Source organism: Trachurus japonicus, chromosome 21 (genome assembly GCF_045865225.1).
Source record: "Trachurus japonicus isolate A0001 chromosome 21, Traja_1.0".
NCBI classification, from domain to species: Eukaryota; Metazoa; Chordata; class Actinopteri; order Carangiformes; family Carangidae; genus Trachurus; species Trachurus japonicus.
Genome location: NC_140927.1, coordinates 35,969,430 through 35,992,588, shown reverse-complemented (window position 1 = coordinate 35,992,588; position 23,159 = coordinate 35,969,430). Strand labels below are relative to the sequence as shown.

Genomic DNA, 23,159 nt, shown 5'->3' with positions numbered 1-23,159 from the left:
GGATGAGGACGAGCTGTTCTTTTTGTCCCTCCTGCCGTTATTGAGGCGCCTGCCCAACTCCAAGAAGGAGGACATGAAATTCAGTATGTACAGGATGCTGTACGAGGCTGGGCAGGCAGGCAGTGATACATGAAATTGTTGTTCCACCAATTGTTGTTCAAATTGTTCAAATTATTGTTATGTTACACATGTCTGACATTTGTTATGTGGTCAGCATCAGTATGTGTCTTTGTTTTGTTCAAGAAAGATGAAATTGAAATTGAGAAATAAATTTTTTTTATTGATTACCGTAAATGGTTTGGATTATATTATTAATTCCCATAAATACCCAGGGGGCAAAGCAAAAAAACGGACACGGAGCGTTGTAAAAGGTTTGACACCAGAAATGATATCTAGGAACTTGAAGGATTAAAACCTGGGTGGACAACCCGGTCAACTAGCTGCTGGAAAGATACAGGGGGCTAAAACCCCGTTTTGGGGTCATTTTGCTGGCAAAATGATGTAAATGCACATATTTAGGTACTACAATGGCATAAATAGTCATACAACTATAACATTTGGCAGAGAGTATCTTGACACATAGGGGGAGGCATGAAAAAAAGATTCTGGGGTTTGTTGCAACTCAATTTTAAGATATCTCCCTCAACATCCCAAAAAAGACCAAAAAAAGTACTGTTCGCCTGACAAATTCTCATGAAAATTATTATTTTTCAGCACTTTATGGAGAATATCTATGCTTAACATGTATATAGAAAATTTCCTTAATTCATAAGCTTCCATTTGAAACCAAGCTAGCCTTTCTATCTCAAAAGCCCCACTTGCTGTGGCCAACGGTCTTCTCTATCTATCTGTTCACTTTGGGGAGACCAGAAATAGAATGGTTTCTGATCATGCCAGTTAACATGGAGTTTTTCACAATAGGTGTTGCATTGTTTGGAGACAGCCTGTAGCTTTCCAGTAGCTAGTAGAAAGGCTATCTTGGACTCAAATGGAAGCTTATGAATTAAGGAAATTTTATATATATATGTTAAGCATAGATATTCTCCATAAAGTGCTGAAAAATAATAATTTTCATGAGAATTTGTCAGGCGAACAGTACTTTTTTTGGTCTTTTTTGGGATGTTGAGGGTGATATCTTAAAATCGAGTTGCAACAAACCCCAGAATCTTTTTTTCATGCCTCCCTCTATGTGTCAAGATACTCTCTGCCAAATGTTATAGTTGTATGACTATTTATGCCATTGTAGTTCCTAAATATTTGCATTTACATCATTTCGCCAGCAAAATGACCCCAGAAAGGGGTTTTGGCCCCCTGTAGCTTTCCAGCAGCTAGTTGACCGGGTTGTCCACCCAGGTTTTAATCCTTGAAGTTCCTAGATATCATTTCTGGTGTCAAACCTTTTACAACGCTCCGTGTCCGTTTTTCAAAAAACTGGGATTTTGCCCCCTGGGTAAAATGTGGTATCATGGTTGGTGGATTTGATTTATGCAGTGATTGATATATAAGAAATATAATCATATATAATAAATAAATAAATAATATATGGATTTGATTTATGCAGTGATTGATATATAAGAAATATAAATATAATCATAATAAATAAATAAATAATATACAAGAAATATAAAGCTAGAACGCACATAATAGATGCATGAGGTAAATGACACACTGTATGTGTACACAAAATTATGGACAAAGTGCACATATTTTAGAAGCAATTTTAATCACTCCTTTTGGTGGCTGGTTCGGACTTAAAGTGAAATTCCGGCGTAAGTGTAAACCATGGTCAAACACACCGTAACACCGAGTTAGACCCCCCCTCGAGAGATCAATTTGCCCGACCGCTACATTCACGAGATCCACCAACTTCAGCAAATACCGCAATATCGCCACACACGGCGCTGTCCGGATCCACTGTCTGACCGCAACCAAAACGCCACCATTTGCCCAAAATAATGCTCAGAACTGCACCAAATGTCATCAATAGTACACACAGGGTCCCAGCACGTAGTACGAGTTGTCAAACATCTGCTAGCTTTGCCTGTTTTCTTTAGCAAGGAGATGCAACTCAACTCACCTACTTCTCCTCCGGGAGCCGCTCGTTCGTGAGGAAGCCCTGACGAGTCGATCACCGAGTGCACCGGAGTTCCGCAGCTCTTAAAAATGCTCATTTGCGCCTATATCGTGGCCAGCACTCGATAATAATAGTTATAAAATGATATGCAAGATATAAAAAAAAAAAACTCTGATTGTATTTCCATGAGGTAATTGTTGATTGAGCTGCGGAACTCCGGTGCACTCGGTGATCGACTCGTCAGGGCTTCCTCACGAACGAGCGGCTCCCGGAGGAGAAGTAGGTGAGTTGAGTTGCATCTCCTTGCTAAAGAAAACAGGCAAAGCTAGCAGATGTTTGACAACTCGTACTACGTGCTGGGACCCTGTGTGTACTATTGATGACATTTGGTGCAGTTCTGAGCATTATTTTGGGCAAATGGTGGCGTTTTGGTTGCGGTCAGACAGTGGATCCGGACAGCGCCGTGTGTGGCGATATTGCGGTATTTGCTGAAGTTGGTGGATCTCGTGAATGTAGCGGTCGGGCAAATTGATCTCTCGAGGGGGGGTCTAACTCGGTGTTACGGTGTGTTTGACCATGGTTTACACTTACGCCGGAATTTCACTTTAAGCTTGACACATGTAGTTGGTTGAAAAATGACTATGAGAAAATGTTCCAGTTGGTCCCTTTTTGACCATTTATTGTAAATACAGTGCTTTAGATTGATCAACAAAACATAACGTAACGTAAGAACTGGGATTAGGGCAGGATTGCAGGCCTCAGAACGATCGAAAACTTGTTGCCTTTCCCAACCACGCCTGGATGCAGTGCTGCTTGGTTTTAAGGCCTCTCTGCTCCTCCGGCTCCACCCTCCTCACTGGTGCCCACCAGATGGGGCTAGACACACCTAGTCACACACACACACACTCACTCACTCACATAATGACAAAACACAAGTTAATCAACAAAAACTTTTATTGGCTCCTACACATATTATGGGTCAGCACCTGCTTTGATCTACAGAAAATGGTATGGATAGCAACAAATTAGCCTTGGTAGTGTTCATGAAGATTCAAAGACTACGGTATTTCTAAACAGTAACAACCTCCAGTTGCAGACAGTATATTTCTATAGGTGTCTATGGAAGAGGTTTTCCCCTATCCAAAACATTTGTATCATGTCAGAAAAATGTATGTTTCATGTCATTATGTTTTCATAATGCATAACACTTGTCATTTGAAGTAGCATTTTAGTGTTTAATTTGTAGGAATTTATAGGAAGGCTTGATGTAATGCTTGTGCAACTTTGGAATTTTGCCTTTAAAGAGAAATGAAGGTGGCTCTTAAAAGAGCCGTTGTGTCATGCAGCTGCCAGCTGGTTCTGGAGTCTTACGGCTGGATCTGCCAGGGGACGGTGCCTTCTTCACTGAAGTAGGAGGTGAACTGCGCTCTCAGTCTCAAGGCCTCCCGTGTGGCGTTGTTTGATGCCAGCCTTGATATCCCCTAAAGACTCTCATTGCTGCCACCACCTCCTGACTCCCTGTAACCAGCAGCCCTGTGCCTCCTCTGCAGGGTCATGACGCGCAGGTAGTTGTGCAGAATGCAGGTGGCTCTGACACATGACTCAGCAGTGGTGGGGCTGGCACCTATCACTCTCCTGTACATTCTCCACTGCGAAGACAAAATGCCAAAACTGCATTCCACCACTAACCTGGCACGACTGAGGCGGTAGTTGAACACACGGTGTGCTGCAGGGAGGCGTTGGCCAGGGAAAGGGCACATGAGGTTCCGGCGAAGTGGGAATGCCTCATCTCCAACAAAGACATGTGGCATTGGTCCACGGTGCTCGGACCCTGGGATGATGGCATCTTCTGGGAGGTCCAGGGTGCCGTCTCTCAGGCCCTCTCCAAAGGCAGAGTTGTGCAGGGATCCGCCATCACTCGTCCTGCCATATGCCCCCACATCGATGACCCTGAATAGATAATGGGCATCGACCACTGCCATCAACACAATAGAGAAGGTTCCCTTGTAATTATAATACAGGGAACCAGAGTTGTGTGGGGCCTGGATGACGACATGCTTCCCGTCCACAGCACCAATGCAGTGAGGGAAGTTCCAGCGATGGCTGAACCCTTCTGCAATCCCACGCCAGTCTTCCATGGATGGTGCTGGCATGAAGTCAGGCAGCAGGACCTCCCAGATGGCAGCTGTCACCTCTCTCACCACTCTCCCTACAGTGCAGTGACCCACCCTGTAGCTGAACGCTATCGTCTTAAACGAATCCCCTGTAGCAAGGTATCTGTGAAACACAATAGAGGTTAACATTATTTACATATAATATAAATAATATATGTATATTATATTATATTATATTATATTATATTATATTATATTATATTATATTATATATAAATATTTCATATTTTTTCACTGGTTCAAGCTGTAGGCTACTCAGGACCAAAAATGTAAATAAAAAGTAGCATTGGAAAGGCATTGAAATGCATCCGTTATAAATTGCCCTGGGTTAATCATGCTAAATTACTTAATTGATTTATTATTGTAATAATACAATATTATAATAAATCACCGGGGGAATAAATTCGAATTCAAAATTAATAAAGAAAAACTACCGTAGACAGATAGCCAGGCGCTGAGCGGGGTTAATTGCCAGCCGCAAATGGGTGTCCATCCTGGTGATCCGAGGTCCCACTCGCATCAACAGGTCATCAAAAAGCTCCCTGGGCAGCCGGAAATATTGCTGGAACCGGTCTTCGTCCAGTCGGAGCTCCATCACCAGCCGGTGGTACTCTCCGTGCTGCTGCCGACCAAGAAGGATGGGGTGGACCCAGTGGTGAGGTCGGCGCCTCCTCCACAGGTAAAGCAGCGCAATGATCAGTCTTCGTCTTGGATTCATGACTAAAATGACCGCTCAACATTTTTTTTTATTTATAGATATGACTTCTCCCTCCAAAATAAGAAATTAAAGAGGGAATCGTTTTTGTTGGTTGTTTACGTTCTATGCGGAAACATCTGCAGTGCAGCCGCGGCAACGGACGCGGCAACGGACGCGCGTCCGTTGCCGGACACGCGTCGCGTCCGGCAAGAAATCGTATTGACGCCAGTGGATCCCTAGCGTATAACATATTACTTTAACCTTCTGTTTGTTGAGCTTAATAGTAGGGTTTGGGGGTGGTCCACTAGGGGGAGCTCTAGGCATAGGTCAGGGGTTAACTGCAAAGTTTTGTTTGTTGTTGTTGTTGTTGTTGTGCAGTCCTCATGAGAAGTGAGCCCGTTTTCCCTGGCTGTACTAAAGAACTATTAAAGCTCATTCATTCTCCAGTCCACTCTCTGGTCATGTTCATAGACAGAGAAGATCTAACACCTTCAAAGTTATCTAGCAAATGTAACATTACCGCTGCTAATGTCTTTTGAACTTTGAGGAGAAACGGGAGATCGGCGGAGATTAAGCGTTAGCTTGTAGCTAACGTTAGCTAGCGTCGTTAGCTACTAGCTAGTGAGTGACCAAAACAAAGATTTTCCCCCACTTTTCGGAATAGTCAGGTAATGCCCGTTGAATCGCTCTTTAGCCACGTCTGTCTTCTATCACAGACACAATTTTTCTGATTTATAAGTTAATTCAAATTTTCCTTACAAGTAATTTCTGCCTAATTTTCAATGGTTTCCAATGGGAGTTAACCCTTCCGTGACCATTGTTTGTCCAACCTAGCAACAGTAACCGTGGGGGGGGGGGGCTTGACAAAGGGTCAATTCTTGCTAAATACATTTTAAATCTGCTCTCATGGGAACAACTGCAGTCAATGTAAGAGTGGCATTTTTAAACATCAGATTTTATCTTATGATGCAAAACACTTATTGTTCAAAACAAATCACCAACATTTCCATGCTATCTAAATGCAATTAATGTAATATCAGATTTTTGTTTAGATAACTGTATTTCTGACATTTTGACAACTGCTGCCTGGCTTTGACTCCCTGAGTCTATTTGAGAAGTCACACACCAGGACTCACTTCCAGACTATGGGCTCTTTGCACAGCTCCACTACTTCCTGAACTTAATGCTGCTCCTTTGTTTCCTGTCTTACATTATTGGACAAACTGATTAACCCAGGTGTGTCTGAGTAGTCACAATGGTCAGACACACCTGAATTAATCAGGTTGTCCAATGCTGTGCAAAGAGCCCATTAGCTCAGTGAGTTAGGAGCTGGTTGTTGGTGCCAGAGGTTGTGGGTTTAAGCCCCAGCAAGGGTAATGATGATGATGTTGCCAGCTAGTAACACAAGACAATAGTCCTGATGGTGGCGTTACAGCATGTATCTAAATTTCAAAACTTTGAAAATAAATTCATAACAAATCAACCATGTGCTACGGCTTTGCACCTTTCACTTCCAAATTGCCCAATTTTTCTATAAAAGAAAATTGCCCGGCCCCGACCATTGCTGCGCAGCAGCTATAATTATTTATTATTTTTAGCTATTTATAATCTGTTTTCATTGTCGTACTGTGTGTGACTGGTTCTATGTGAGCAGTTGACCACATTTGAATTTCCCTCGGGATTAATAAAGTACATCTATCTATCTATCTATCTATCTATCTATCTATCTATCTATCTATCTATCTATCTATCTATCTCAAGAATCAAGAAATTTATTTTGCCATTTTGTACACAGCAAGCTGGGTACAATAGGAATTCTTGTGCAGATGTCCCCCCAGGTCAGATAAAAGATTGTTAAAAAGGTTTTAAAAACTTGTTAAAAACAATAGTGAGTCAATTCAACAAATAGCAACAACAACAAAATAGCCTATAAATAAATAACATTTAAAGACAAAAGACACAATTAAAAGAAGTAAAGCTGCCATATTATGTAAAGTGCAGGAGTGATGTCAGTGCTGTTGTGTAACACTTTATTTTAAGGGGTCCTTGTTCCTGTGTATCTACCTAATTAATTACAGTGTAATTACCTATGTAACCATATGTAATAACATGTACTTACATTGTAAATACATAGTGTATTTTGGTGTACTTACAGGTCCTTGTTACACTTGTAATAAGAAATGCCAAAGTGGCCTCTCTCTTTGCACAAGCATTCTATTACAAGTGTAACAAGGACCTGGAAGTACACCAAAATACACTATGTATTTACAATGTAAGTACATACGGTGTGTGATTATACTGTCTGCTCGATTGTGTCTGAGATTGTGTGTTGATTGTTTGTGTCTGAATAGAGGATGAGCGGGGTGGGAGGTGTCTCTCATGATTTTCTTCGCTCTTTTCGTGCTGAGAGTAGAGAGTGTCCATGGATGGAAGTTTAGTCCCAATAGCTCTCTCAGCAGTCTTGATGACTCTCTGGAGAGCTCTTCTCTCTGCCTGTGTTGTGTTGTCGTACCATACGGTGATGCCTGTGGTGAGAATGCTCTCTATTAGTCCTCTGTAGGCTAGGGTGAGAGGCTGACAGCTCAGCCCCGCCTTCCTCAGCAGTCTGATGTAATACATCCGTTTCTGGGCCTTTTTCACTGTGTTAGCAGTGTGTGTCGTCCAGCTCAGTTTTGATGTTACCTGCAGACCCAGAAACTTGTGGCTGTCAGCCCTCTCCACCTCAGTCCCTTTAATGAAGAGAGCCTGCAGAGGGGGAGATTTCTTCCGGAAGTCCATCACTATCTCCCTTGTTTTGTTCACATTTAAGATGAGCTCGTTCTCCTCACCGTAGGCAATGATGTTGTCCACCTGACTTCTGTAACCAGATTCATCCCCCCCCCTTGATGAGCCCCAGGATGGTTGTGTCGTCAGCATATTTTATGATGACGGTGCTGTTTTGGGTGGAGACACAGTCATTGGTATACAGAGTAAAGAGTTTTGGACTGAGGCAACAGCCCTGTGGTGTACCTGTGCTGATTGTGAGTTCCGCTGAGACTCGGCCCCCAATCCTCACCACTTGTGGTCTTTCAATCAGGAAGTCCAGTATCCAGTTACGGGTGGGCATAGGGACACCAAAGTCTGTCAGTTTCTCCATCAGCTTGCTTGGCCGGATAGTATTGAAAGCAGAGCTGTAATCCAGAAACAGCATCCTGACATACGTTCCTTGTCGATCCAGGTGTTGAAGGGAGTAGTGGAGAGCTAGGCTCACAGCATCATCCACCGACCTGTTGGGGCGATAGGCGAACTGGAATGGATCAGAAGTGTCTGGAACTACAGAGTTTATGTGAGAGAGGACCAGCTTTTCCAGGCATTTCATAGCGACGGATGTTAGTGCTGCTGGCCTGTAATCATTGAGGGTGGATGTGTCTGGCTTTTTGGGGACTAGTGAAAGTGATGTGTTGAAGATGTCTGTGTATACACCTGCAAGTTGTTCAGCACAGGTTCTGAGTACTCTGGGAGGAACACCGTCAGGTCCCGCTGCTTTGCGGGGGTTTACCTTTTTCAGAGCCTTTAAGACCTGTGTGTGTGTGTCACCTGGAGAACTGTGTCCTCAGCATCATGTGGGGATTGTAGGGGGATGTTGGTAGTCTGCTGGTCAAATCTTGCATAAAAACTGTTGAGATGATCTGGGAGGTTGGCGTCCCGAGTGTCCATGCTGCCTGACTTTTTCTTGTAGTTAGTGACAGCTTGGATTCCCTGCCACATACTGCGAGTGTTGTTATTGAGGTAGAAACTTTCAAGTTTCTGGGAGTGTGCCCTCTTCGCAGCTCTTATGGTCCTTTGCAGCTCATATCGGGCTTTCTTGTATTCCTCCCTATCTTCGGACCTGAAAGCATCACACCTCTTCCTGATTTTCTTGCGTATGTCCGAATTAAACCATGGCTTTTGATTCGGATAAATGCGCACAGTTCTGGTGGGAACGCAGATGGAAGTGCACCATCCTATGTAGTCACTGACAGTCTCTGTATATTCATGAATGCTGTTGGTGGCCGTCTTAAAAATGTTCATGTCTGTGGCTTCCAAGCAACCTTGCAGGCTGGCTTGTGCACTGTCAGTCCAGGTGTTTATTGTTTTAACTGTAACAGAGTTTGCTTTCAGTTTTTTGGTATAGATGGGCTTCAGCAGGATAGCCAAGTGATCAGATTTTCCGAAGTGGGGCTTTGGTGCAGCTGTATATGCCCGTCTGATGTTGCTGTAGCGGTGGTCTAGTATTCTGTCTTCTCTTGTGGGAAAATCTACAAACTGGTGTAGTTTAGGTAGATTTTTCCTGAGATTACAGTGATTAAAGTCCCCAACAATAATAAAAGCAGCGTCTGGATAGTGATTTTCATGTTTATTGATCATGTTGTGCAGCTCCTTCAGTGCAGCCTCCTCCTTGGCTGAGGGGGGGATGTACACAACACACACAATGATACACTGTAACTCTTTAGGCAGGTAAAACGGCCGGCAGCGCAAGGTCAGATATTCCACGTCTTCAGTGCAAGATTTGGAGATGATGTCACTATCTATCTATCTATCTATCTATCTATCTATCTATCTATCTATCTATCTATCTATCTATCTATCTATCTATCTATCTATCTATCTATCTATCTATCTATCTATCTATCTATCTATCTTAATAAGAAAACATCAAAAACAGCATCCACTGTTTGTTTGTGTGTGTTATGACAACAGGTGGAGTCAGTGCAGTCTAAACACACACACACACTGTCTCTTCATTAAACTGAGCTCATCACTTCATGTCTGTTTAATTATTGACATCATTACTTGAGTTGTTCAGCTCATTAAGGAGTTGGTGACCTGAGGTGTTCGTTAGGACAGAGTGATGAAGACGAAGGTGACCTGAGGTTAATGAGCTCCACTGAGGATGAAGAGCAGCTGATAAAAGCTGCAGCGGAGACGGAGACGGACACACGGAACAGGGTCCTCACCTGTTCACCTGCTCACCTGTTTTTCTGTTCATCTGTTCACCTATTTATCTATTTACCTGCTCTCTGTTCACTGATGATGATGATGATGATGATGGTGTTTACCTGTTGGTTCTGACTGTCTGACACACTCCTGTTCTGCTGTGGTTCTGTCCAGATGTGTTGTTCACCTGAGCTCAACGTGACCTCTGTGACGTCAGGCTCACTGACTCTGGTCGGTCTCGTGCAGCTGTATGACCACAGGTGGCTCTTCTTCGCGGTCCTCCTGCTGGTCTACCTGTTCCTGCTGGGCAGTGACACGGTGGTCGTCTACGTCATCTGCTCCCAGAGGAACCTGCACCGGCCCATGTTCGTCTTTATCGCCGCGCTGCTGCTCAACTCAGTGGTCGGCAGTGCGGTGGTCTACCCGAAGCTGCTGCTGGACCTGGCATCGGGCCGCCGCTCCTCAGAGCTGACCCCGGCCGCCTGCGTGTTTCAGGCCTTCGTGGCTTATACTCTGGGTGGGTCCAGTTTCCTGTTGCTGGCCTCCATGGCCTTGGACCGGTACCTGTCCATCTGCTGCCCGCTGCGCTACGCCGTGCTGTTGCCGCCTGCCACTGTGACGGCACTGCTGCTGACGTGCTGGCTGCTGCCCGCAGCGGTGGTTGGTGGTGCAGCGCTGCTGATGTCGCGCATCCCGCTGTGCCGCTTCCAGATTAACAGAGTCTACTGTACCATCTACAGCTTCGTCAACCTGAGCTGCAACGGCAAAGCGGTGCTGCTGCTCAGCGTTTATAGCTTTGTTGCCACTGCCGCCATCGTGGTCGTTCCCATCGCATTCGTGTTCTTCTCCTACGGCCGCGTGCTCGCCGTGTGTCTGCGCAGCTCCCGCGCCTTCAGCAGCAAAGCGCTCAACACCTGTCTGCCGCACCTGCTCGTCTTCATCAACTTCTCCGTCACCCTGGCGCTGGACATGGCGCTGCAGCGGCTGGAGGCTGGAGCCGGAGCCACCGGGGTCACCAGGGCCACCTCCATGGTCTCCATCATGCTGCTGCTGGCTCCGACCCTGTTCAACCCGGTGGTGTACGGGCTGAAGATGAAGGAGATCTTCGTGCATGTGAAGAGGCTGCTGAGCTGCGGCACAGCACAGTGATTATCGATCATCGATCAGTGTGACTGATAAACATCTGTCCAGCTGTGTCACTACAACACACACAAGAAAATGTTGCTCACTGTCACTGATCACTGACTCATGTTTCACTTCCTTGTTTTCTTGAGTCTTATGTTTTAAATACAGAAATGTCTCATGTCAGTATTTGTTGGTTGTGTTGGAGAAGAAATGTTGTCATTGTATTATGAAGTAGGAATTAAAGGTGAAAATAACAAAATAGATAGCAATAGCAAAAAGATTATTGTATCGTCTGCCAGTTGGGACAATTTAAACTCTCTTGTCTACTGCCATAATACCACGTAATAAAAAAACTTTTTACAGCTAGTTTTAAACATAAATTGATGACTTTTCGTGTCAAATACTTTGTAAAAATTTACAAATAAAATAAAACAATTGGCTAGAATATATTCATTATAATCAATCATGTCCAAAACCATCCAAACTTATTGCATATATTTCTACCAGGCATAAAACCTGATTGTTCCTCATCAATGATATCATCTAAGCCTAGTTTTATAGTTTCATAGCAAATTTGCATCATTATTTAATAGACTCATTGGTCAATTTTTCACAGGGGAGTTTTAGATTGGGATGAGCAAGCCACAGGTGTTGCTGATTTTGAGGCACACATTTCTTTGACCGTGACATGCAGTGCTGTACTTGGAATTGTCTATACTAAGAACAAAATAAATCATTTTTTTGATTAACAGTGGACTTTCGTTTGGACAGTGGTTTAATTGCGCCCATGCATGTGTCAAGTTAAGCTATATCACCAATGGTTATTTTATTTTATTTTATTTTTAAGTTCGAGAAAAGGAAGGTCAACACAAGCTTGTCTCCAATATTTTTCAATAACAGTCTGCGCCAGTAATGGAGGACGACACACATGAATCACACAACGCAGAAGGTATAGTACGGCAGCAGCCGTTTAGTGTAAACAGGAACAGGGATAACAACGGGGCCAAAGGGAAGAGATGTACGGTTACTGTGACAACTACAAACACTACTGGCGTCACCCCTTTTTCTTACAAAACAAAGAGGCCCCCTCCGACCTCTAACAGCACAGCAAAAATACCATGGAACATCAGGTACCACAACTACCACGGCTACCTAACAGACCTGCAAGATCACAGCGTTGTGGGGCAGAAAGAACCCGCCTCCAGACAGTTAGCAAGTCCTTGAGAGTGTTCGTGCCGCAATACAGGTCATCTGCCACCTTGGCCACATGGCCCTGTTCAAGGAGGTCTCCAAAGACTCTGCATGCCAACTCCTCCATCACTGTCTCGGACCCCGACATGCCCATAGCACTCCGCATGTACACACGGACACCCTCGAAGGGCGTGACAACCCCACAGTACTTCCATGAGTCTCTGGACAAAGGGATCTGGTAAAAGGCTTTGGTTAGGTCTGTGGCGATGATGTACTTCCATTGGGCTATGAGGCACAAGAAGGAGTCAACATCAGGCACCAGGGAGGGTTGGGATTTACTGTACCGACCGACATCTGCGAATGCTGTGACAAGGCGAAAACCACCGCCAGGCTTCTTGATGAGGAATGAAGGATTAACATATTCCACTTTGATGTCGACATCCTTGCGCTTCCCGAAGACACCCATGCCCTCCAACACGTCGAACTGAGCCTGGAGCTCTTGCAGCTGACCCCTGGAGTACTGTGGGACCCTCTCCTTGCGTTGTGGGGGCAGGACAGGTCACCCTGGCCTGGAATGGGCCCACGGCATCATTGTATCCTTTAAAGTGGCAAGACAATTTTATTTGTATAGCCCGGAATACGTATGCATGTTCCACGGCATGCCTGTCCATTGGTGTGTGGAGGATGCCATTGCTGTAGGTATCCTCACCCAAGCATATTTGGTGTTTGGCTGGTCTGATGGAGACGTCATTCTTTTCCATGAAGGTAATTCCAGCCAGGATGTCAGAGTCGAGCTTTTCAACGACAAGACCCTCGAAGTAGAGGCTGTAGCCGTCTCTATGGGAATGAGTCCGTGTCCGTGATGGGATGACGCAATACTGCGGAGGCATGTCAACCAAGAAGCCTCGCAACATCCATAGACTTCAGGTACTCAGGGCAGATCCCATCCACACCCCGGTGCCTTGACACTTAGGAGCTTCTAAACTATCTCAGTGACTAAAGCTTGAGAGATGAATCAATCAATCTCTGAGTCCCCAGCCTTTGCTTCCTCTACGGAAGGCATGTCAGTGGGATTGAAATCCTCGAAGTATTCCTTCCACCGCTCGACAATGTCCCCATTCGAGGTCAACAACTCCCCACATCCACTGTAAACAGTGTTGGCTTCCCCCTCCTGAGGCGTCGGATAGTTTGCCAGAATTTTGTCAAGGCCGACCGGTAGTCCTCCGCCATGGCCTCCATGAGCTCCCGAGTTTTGCTTTCGTGACACTGCCCGAGCTACCGCACGCTTGGCCTGCTGGTACCTGTCAGCTGCCTCAGGAGTCCCTTGAGCCAACCAGGCTCGATAGGACTCCTTCTTCAGCTTGACGACATCCCTTACTTCCGGTGTCCACCACTAGGTTTGGGGATTGCCACCACAGCAGGCACCCGAGTCCTTACGGCCACAGCTTTAAACAGCCAACAACCAACAATGGAAGTGGAGAACATGGTCCACTCAGCCTCCCTCGGGATCTGGTCGTAGTTCTCTCGGAGGTGTGTAACCCACGTGAGCTTTGAAGTCCCAAAGTACAACTGGACTCCCCAGTTGAAGGCCGGGTACACTGCACTGCTGTTTGGCCCGTAGGCTGAAACAACAGTGAGAGACCTATCCCAACCTGAAAGCGCAGGGAAGCAACCCTCTCGTTCACCGGGGAGAACTCCAACTCATGACAGCTGAGCTGTGGAGCTACAAACAAGCCCACACCAGGTCGCCACCTCTTGCGATTTCAGAGTAGTAGAGAGTCCAGCCTCTCTCAAGGAGTTGGGATCCAGTGCCCAGACTGTGCATCGAGGTGAGCCAAATTATCTCTAGCTGGTACTGCTTGATCTCCTGCACTCGCTCAGGCTCTTTCCCCCCAAGCGAGGTGACATTCCATGTCCCCATAGCCCAGAGTCATTGTCCAGGGAGTGGGTGGTCGGGGCCCACGCCCACGACCGTCACCCAAATCAAAGGCCACCAACCCCTTCTGAACCCTCCCACGGGTGGTGAGCCAGCGGGAAGGATTTCACTGATTTGAGAACTGATCTGCTTTTCTCTCTGAATCAGATTAAGTCTTTACATTGTATTAATGACAAGGTGTGGTGCTGTGTTCACTAACACTAACTATATTTAACTGTTAGCTTTAATGTCATAGCTACATAAATCACAGATTGTGTCAAGTTAATCTGCCTGGTGAGAATCATATACACAGTGACAAGTTGGCCTGAGTTTAATGAGCTCCACTGAGGATGAAGAGCAGCTGATAAAAGCTGCAGAGAAGATGGAGACGGACACACGGAGCAGTGTCCTCACCTGGAGAACCTGCTCATCTGTTCACCTGCTCAACTGTTTATCAGTTCACCTGTTCATCTGTCTACCTGTTCACCTGTTCATCTGTTTTTTCTGTCCACTTGTTGACCTGTTTATCTGTTCACCTGTTCACTCGTTTACCTGTTCATCTGTTGACCTGTTTTTCTATTCACCAGTTTATCTGTTCTGTTCACCTGTTCATCTGTTTTTCTGTTCACCTGCTTTTATGTTTACCTGTTCATCTGTTTACCAGTTTATTTGTTCACCTGCTCCTCAGTTTATCTGTTCACCTGATCACCTGTTTACCTATTCATCTGTTCACCTGTTTTTCTGTTCACTCATTTGTCTGTTCATCTATTGACCTGTTTATCTATTCACCTGTTCACTCGTTCACCTGTTGACCTGTTTTTCTATTCACCAGTTTATCTGTTCAGTTCATCTATTCACCAGTTTATCTATTCACCAGTTTATCTGTTGAGTTCATCTATTCACCAGTTTATCTATTCACCTGTTAATCTGTTCACCGGTTTTTTTATTCACATCTTTCACCAGTTTATCTGTTCACCTGTTAATCTGTTTTTCTGTTCACCTGTTTTTCTGTTTACCTGTTCAGTCGTTCACCTTTTCATCTGTTGACCTGTTCATCTGTTGAGCTGTTTATCTATTCACCTGTTTACCTGTTCACCATTTTATCTATTCACCTGTTTTATCTGTTTACCTGCTCACCTGCTCCTCAGTTTATATGTTCACTTGCTCACCTGTTTACCTATTCATGTGTTGACCTGTTTTTTCTGTTTACTCATTTGCCTGTTCATCTGTTGGCCTGTTTATTTATTCACCTGTTTTTCTATTCACCAGTTTACCTGTTCACCTGTTAATCTGTTTTTCTGTTCACCTGTTTTTCTGTTTAAATGCTGTTTACATGTGTTTATCTGTTCATCTGTTCACTGATGATGGTGGTGATGATGATGATGATGATGATGGTGTTTACCTGTTGGTTCTGACTGTCTCACACATTCATGTTCTGCTGTGGTTCTGTCCAGATGTGTTGTTCACCTGAGCTCAACGTGACCTCTGTGACCTCTGTGACGTCAGGCTCACTGACTCTGGTCGGTCTCGTGCAGCTGTATGACCACAGGTGGCTCTTCTTCGCGGTCCTCCTGCTGGTCTACCTGTTCCTGCTGGGCAGTGACACGGTGGTCGTCTACGTCATCTGCTCCCAGAGGAACCTGCACCGGCCCATGTTCGTCTTTATCGCCGCGCTGCTGCTCAACTCGGTGGCGGCCAGCGCGGCCATCTACCCGAAGCTGTTGCTGGACCTGGCATCGGGCCGCCGCTCCTCGGTGCTGACCCCGGCCGCCTGCGTGTTTCAGGCCTTCGTGGCTTATACTCTGGGTGGGTCCAGTTTCCTGTTGCTGGCCTTCATGGCCCTGGACCGGTACCTGTCCATCTGCTGCCCACTGCGCTACGCCGTGCTGCTGCCGCCTGCTGCTGTGACGGCGCTGCTGCTGACGTGCTGGCTGCTGCCCGCGGCGGTGGTTGGCGGTGCAGCGCTGTTGATGTGGCGCATCCCGCTGTGCCACTTCCAGATTAACAGAGTCTACTGTACCATCTACAGCTTCGTCAACCTGAGCTGCGGCGGCAAAGCGGTGCTGCTGCTCAGTGTTTATGGCTTTGTTGCCACTGCCGCCATCGTGGTTGTTCCCATTGCATTTGTGTTCTTCTCCTACGGCCACGTGCTCGCCATGTGTATGCGCAGCTCCCGCGCCTTCAGTAGCAAAGCGTTCAACACCTGTCTGCCGCACCTGCTCGTCTTCATCAACTTCTCCGTCACCCTGGCGCTGGACATGGCGCTGCAGCGGCTGGAGGCCGGAGCCGGAGCCGGGGTCACCGGGGTCACCAGGGCCACCTCCATGGTCTCCATCGTGCTGCTGCTGGTTCCGACCCTGTTCAACCCGGTGGTGTACGGGCTGAAGATGAAGGAGATCTTCGTGCATGTGAAGAGGCTGCTGAGCTGCGGCAGAGCACAGTGATGATCGATGATCGATCAGTGTGAATGATAAAAATCTGTCCAGCTGTGTCACTACAAACACACACAAGAAAATGTTGCTCACTGTCACTGAATCATGTTTCACTTCTTTGTTTTCTTGAGTCTTATGTTTTAAATACAGAAATGTCTCATGTCAGTATTTGTTGGTTGTGTTGGAGAAGAAATGATGTCATTGTATTATGAAGTAGGAATTAAAGGTGAAAATAGCGTGATCTTTTTCATAAACAATGTTAACACTGTAGTAAGAGTGAACACAGATCAATCAGATGTTATTAACAGACTTCATTTCTTCTGTCCTGCGGTTTGACAAACATCTAAGTATGCCGGTTTATACCAGTGAAAACTGCAAATTAATCATTTAGCCTAAGCTGAAATGAACCGAGTGTTTCTCTATTTTTCAACTTTATTAATGTTTATTGGCTACTTCATGTTCATTGGGCAAAAAGAGTATTGTATCGTCTGCCAGTTGGGACAATTTAAACTCTCTTGTCTACTGCCATAATACCACGTAATAAAAAAACTTTTTACAGCTAGTTTTAAACATAAATTGATGACTTTTCGTGTCAAATATTTTGTAAAAATTTACAAATAAAATAAAACAATTGGCTAGAATATATTCATTATAATCAATCATGTCCAAAACCATCCAAACTTATTGCATATATTTCTACCAGGCATAAAACCTGATTGTTCCTCATCAATGATATCATCTAAGCCTAGTTTTATAGTTTCATAGCAAATTTGCATCATTATTTAATAGACTCATTGGTCTCCAATTTTTCACAGGGGAGTTTTAGATTGGGATGAGCAAGCCACAGGTGTTGCTGATTTTGAGGCACACATTTCTTTGACCGTGACATGCAGTGCTGTACTTGGAATTGTCTATACTAAGGACAAAATAAATCAGTTTTTTGATTAACAGTGGACTTTCGTTTGGACAGTGGTTTAATTGCGCCCATGCATGTGTCAAGTTAAGCTATATCACCAATGGTTATTTTATTTTTGAGTTCGAGAAAAGGAAGGTCAACACAAGCTTGTCTCCAATATTTTTCAATAACAGTCTGCGCCAGCAATGGAGGACGACACACATGAATCACACAACGCAGAAGGTATACTGCGGCAGCAGCCGTTTAGTGTAAACAGGAACAGGGATAACAACGGGACCAAAGAGAAGAGATGTACAGTTACTGTGACAACTACAAACACTACTGGTGTCACCCCTTTTTCTTACAAAACAAAGAGGCCCCCTCCAACCTCTAACAGCACAGCAAAAATACCATGGAACATCAGGTACCACAACTACCACGGCTACGCAACAGACCTGCAAGATCACAGCGTTGTGGGGCAGAAAGAACCCACCTCCAGACAGTTAGCAAGTCCTCGAGAGTGTTTGTGCCGCAATACAGGTCATCTGCCACCTTGACCACATGGTCCTGTTCAAGGAGGTCTCCAAAGACTCTGCATGCCAACTCCTCCAGCGCCGTCTTGGACCTCGGCATGCCCATAGCACTCCGCACGTACACACGGACACCCTTGAAGGGCGTGACGACCCTAAAGTACTTCTGGTAAAAGGCTTTGGTTAGGTCTGTGGCGATGATGTACTTCCATTGGGCTATGAGGCACAAGAAGGAGTCAACATCAGGCACCAGGGAGGGTTGGAATTTACTGTACCGACCGACATCTGCGAATGCTGTGACAAGGCGAAAACCACCGCCAGGCTTCTTGATGAGGAATGAAGGATTGACATATTCCACTTTGATGTCGACATCCTCGCGCTTCCTGAAGACACCCATGCCCTCCAACACGTCGAACTGAGCCTGGAGCTCTTGCAGCTGACCCCTAGAGTACTGTGGGACCCTCTCCTTGTGTTGTGGGGGCAGGACAGGTCACCCTGGCCTGGAATGGGTCCACAGCATCATTGTATCCTTTAAAGTGGCAAGACAATTTTATTTGTATAGCCCAGAATACGTATGTGTGTCGCACGGCGTGCCTGTCCATTGGTGTGTGGAGGATGCCATTGCTGTAGGTATCCTCACCCAAGCATATTTGGTGTTTAGCTGGTCTGATGGAGACGGCATTCTTTTCCATGAAGGGAATTCCAGCCAGGATGTCAGAGTCGAGCTTTTCAACGACAAGACCCTCGAAGTAGAGGCTGTAGCCGTCTCTATGGGAATGAGTCCGTGTCCGTGATGGGATGACGCAATACTGCAGAGGCATGTCAACCAAGAAGCCTCACAACATCCAGAGACTTCAGGTACTCAGGGCAGATCCCATCCACACCCCGGTGCCTTGACACTTAGGAGCTTCTAAACTATCTCAGTGACTAAAGCTTAAGAGATGAATGAATCAATCTCTGAGTCCCCAGCCTCAGCTTCCTCTACAGAAGGCATGTCAGTGGGATTGAAATCCTCAAAGTATTCCTTCCACCGCCCGACAATGTCCCCATTCGAGGTCAACAACTCCCCACATCCACTGTAAACAGTGTTGGCTTCCCCCTCCTGAGGCGTCGGATAGTTTGCCAGAATTTTGTCAAGGTCGACCGGTAGTCCTCCGCCATGGCCTCCCTGAACCCCCGAGTTTTGCTTCCGTGACTGCCCGAGCTACCGCACGCTTGGCCTGCTGGTACCTGTCAGCTGCCTCAGGAGTCCCTTGAGCCAACCAGGCTCGATAGGACTTCTTCTTCAGCTTGATGGCATCCCTTACTTCTGGTGTCCACCACTAGGGTTGGGGGTTGCCACCACAGCAGGCACCCAAGACCTTACGGCCACAGCTTTAAACAGCCAAGAACCAACAATGGAAGTGGAGAATATGGTCCACTCAGCCTCCCTCGGGATCTGGTCGAAGTTCTCCCGGAGGTGTGTAACCCACGTGAGCTTTGACGTCCCCAAGTAGAACTGCACTCCCCAGTTGAAGGCCAGGTACTCTGCACTGCTGTTCGGCTCATAGGCTGAAACAACAGTGAGAGACCTATCCCAACCTGAAAGTGCAGGGAAGCAAGCCTCTCGTTCACTGGGGAGAACTACAACTCATGGCAGCTGAGCTGGGGACCTACAAACAAGCCCACACCAGGTTGCCACCTCTCAGTGCGGGCGACTCCAGAGTAGTAGAGAGTCCAGCCTCTCTCAAGGAGTTGGGATCCAGTGCCCAGACTGTGCGTCGAGGTGAGCCAGATTATCTCTAGCTGGTACCACTTGATCTCCTGCACTAGCTCAGGCTCTTTCCCCCCCAGGGAAGTGACATTCCATGTCCCCATAGCCCAGAGTCATTGTCCAGGGATTGGGTCGTCAGGGCCCACGCCCACGACCGTCACCCAAATCAAAGGCCACCAACCCCTTCTGAACCCTCCCACGGGTGGTGAGCCAGCGGGAAGGATTTCACTGATTTGAGAACTGATCTGCTTTTCTCTCTAAATCAGATTAAGTCTTTACATTGTATTAATGACAAGGTGTGGTGCTGTGTTCACTAACACTAACTATGTTTAACTGTTAGCTTTGATGTCATAGCTACATAAATTCATTCATTCATTCATTCAATCCTTTATTTAAACTCGGAGATATATTGAGGAGTAACCTCATTTACAATATAGCCGAGATGAAACATAAAACACACAAGGACAGAAGACAAGACATTTGAAACATACAAAAACATAACAGAATATCAGAATATAAATAAATTGAAACATAGTTAAAAGCACGAGCAGTTAGAGGTAAAATAAGATGTAGTTATGGCTTTAAATTGTCCCATTGATAAAAGTGAGGTAAGTTTCAAATGATTCTGCAGAGTGTTCCAGGTTGTAGGTGCACAGTAAGAAAAGCTGGTCTTTCCAAGTTCGGTGTTAACTGAGGGAACCTGCAGTGTGAGCCAGTCCTTTGAGCGTGTGCGATAGAGACCTGTATTGAAAGATACTAGTGAGTTAATATAGGATGGTAAGAGACCAGTAAGAGCTTTAAAAATAAATAAAATCCAGTGTCGATCACGCCTGTTGGATAGTGAGGGCCATCCAACTTTGGAATACAGGTCACAGTGATGAGTATTGTAGCTGTCGCCAGTAATGAACCTCAGGGCTGAGTGATAAACGCTGTCAAGTGGATTTAAAGTTGTAGCTGATGCATGCCTGTATATGATGTCTCCATAATCTAAAACTGACATAAAAGTTGCTTCAATAAGTTTCTTCCTGCAGTGAAAAGGAAATGATGATTTGTTTCTGTAAAAAAAGCCTATTTTTTGTCTTAATTTAATGACCAGATTAGATACATGATGTTTGAAGGTGATTTTGTCGTCGATCCAAAGTCCAAGATATTTATATTCAGAAACTCTTTCAATAGCTGTACCATTAATTGTGGAGATGATTTGCATATTGTAAGTGATATTTTTTGATTTAGTGAAGAGCATAAATTTTGTTTTACCTGCATTAAGAACCAGTTTGTGATTATTGAGAGCAACTTGTAAGTCAGTGAAACAGTGCTGAAGAGCTTGAATAGCAGAGTGTACAGAGTCAGAAATGCAATACAAAATAGTGTCATCCGCGTAAAGATGAATGTTACAGTCAGTTACAGTAGTTACAATGTCATTGATATACAGTGAAAATAAAACAGGGCCAAGGATTGAACCTTGGGGTACACCTTTTGTGATATTTAAAAAGTTTGATTTGACATTACCGAAGGTCACACATTGCTGTCTGTCTGTGAGGTAACTTTGGAACCATTTAAAAGTAATGCTATCAAGTCCGATATTGAGAAGTTTGGTTAAGAGTAGTTCGTGGTCAACTGTATCGAAGGCTTTTGAAAGATCGATAAAGAGAGCAGCACAGTGTTTCTTTTTATCTAGAGCTAGGATGACATTGTTTAGAACAAGCGTTGCAGCGGTGGTGGTACTATGCTTTTCTCGGAAGCCAGATTGGTGAGTGCTCAGGATAGAGTGCTCTGAGAGAAATGTTTTAAGTTGATTATTTACCAATGACTCCAGTATTTTTGCCAGGCAGGATAATTTGGATATGGGCCTATAGTTATTAAGGTCGGCTGTTCCACCGCCTTTATGTAGGGGAGTTACTGAGGCAGATTTCCAAACTTTAGGAACAGTACCAGAGATAATAGAGAGGTGAAAAATATGTGTTATGTAATTTGCTATAAGTGGGGCAGCTAGTTTTAGGAAGTATAGATCAAGTTTGTCCTCGCCAACTGATTTCTTAGTGTCTATAGTTTGTAATGAATTGGTCACTTCATCAGAAGAGAACAGCTGTAAAGTGAAACGAGGCCTTGGTAACGTGATGATATCAGGATCACTGGCAGAGATAGGGGGGCCTGTATAAGTATGGTCAAATAGATTACCAGCGGATGCAAAATGCTGATTGAAGGCAGTACATATTTCTGTGTCATCTGAGAGTGAGCGTCCATCAGGTGTAATGACAGTAGAGAGAGAAGGAGAAGATTTACGGTTAACAGAATTTATAGCCCTCCAGAATTTTGCTGGGTTTGAATAGGCTTTAGGAATCAATTTTAAATAATAATCAGACTTGGCCTTTCTTAATGCAGTGGTAAATTTATTTCTAAGTTGCCTAAATGCAAGCCAGTGACCTGGGTCCCCAGTACGCCTAGCAAGTATCCAGGCTTTATTTCTTTTTTTAAGTAAAGAAGATATTTCCGCCGAAAACCAGGGACTAGATCTATTCTGAATTCGATATTTTTTAAAAGGGGCATGTTTATCAACTGTAGAATTAAAAGACGTACAAAAATAATCAAGGGCAAGATCCACATTAGGGATTTTAACAGTGTCATGAATATCACTATTCATCAGATCCCTTAGGAAGGCTTGCTCATTGAAATGTTTCAGGTTCCGTTTGGACACCAGGCGTGGACCTAATTTTGTCAATTTGGTTGTTCTAATGCAGGCTATTGGGCAATGGTCACTAAAACCAAGTTCAAATACTCCAGAGTGAGAAATTTTCTCTCTTCGGTTCGTTAAAATCAAGTCAATCAGAGATGACTTTGAGGGATCTTTTAAATTTGGTCTGGTAGGATCAGTGATTACTTGAGAGAGATTAATATTCGCACATACCTCTTTTAAATGATCAGAGGTGGAGTTTAACCAGTTTAAGTTAAGATCACCCAAAACTATCAACTCTGAATTTATATATGGAGCTAACAGGTCAGCTAGTTTGTCAACAGCTGAGGCAGAAGCAGATGGAGGTCTGTATACGCCAACGACGGTAATGACAGTGTTTTTTGCAACACAAACTTTTAGAGCTAAAAACTCAAAACACTTATCTACTGTGACAGCATTAAGAACAGTACAATTGAAACAAGTTTTAGCATAAATAACCACACCTCCCCCTCTTGAGTTTCTGTCAATTCTAAAAAGGTTGAAATCATTCAAGGCTATCTCAGAGTCATTCACAGCACATCTCATCCAAGTTTCAGATAAAACCACAATATCAGGATCTGTCTGTGTCACCAGAACTTTCAGGTGATCCAGTTTATCTTGCTGAGTGATACTCCTGATATTTAAGTGAATAAGACCTAAACCTTTCCTGTTTTTAAACTCTGTTGGGTCAAGTTTAGGGTGTATAT

At 44.9% G+C, this 23,159-nt stretch overlaps 2 protein-coding genes across 2 annotated transcripts; both read left to right on the top strand.

The window, feature by feature from the left end:
* Positions 1 to 10,075: 10,075 nt before the first annotated feature.
* LOC146965726 (olfactory receptor 11A1-like) lies at positions 10,076 to 11,050 on the top strand. Its single transcript, XM_085765107.1, has one exon. It carries the CDS (start codon positions 10,076 to 10,078, stop codon positions 11,048 to 11,050), a length of 975 nt encoding a protein of 324 aa, XP_085621233.1.
* A 4,536-nt stretch (positions 11,051 to 15,586) lies between these two features.
* Positions 15,587 to 16,576, top strand: LOC146965725 (olfactory receptor 11A1-like). The gene has a single exon (XM_085765106.1). It carries the CDS (start codon positions 15,587 to 15,589, stop codon positions 16,574 to 16,576), a length of 990 nt encoding a protein of 329 aa, XP_085621232.1.
* Positions 16,577 to 23,159: the final 6,583 nt, after the last annotated feature.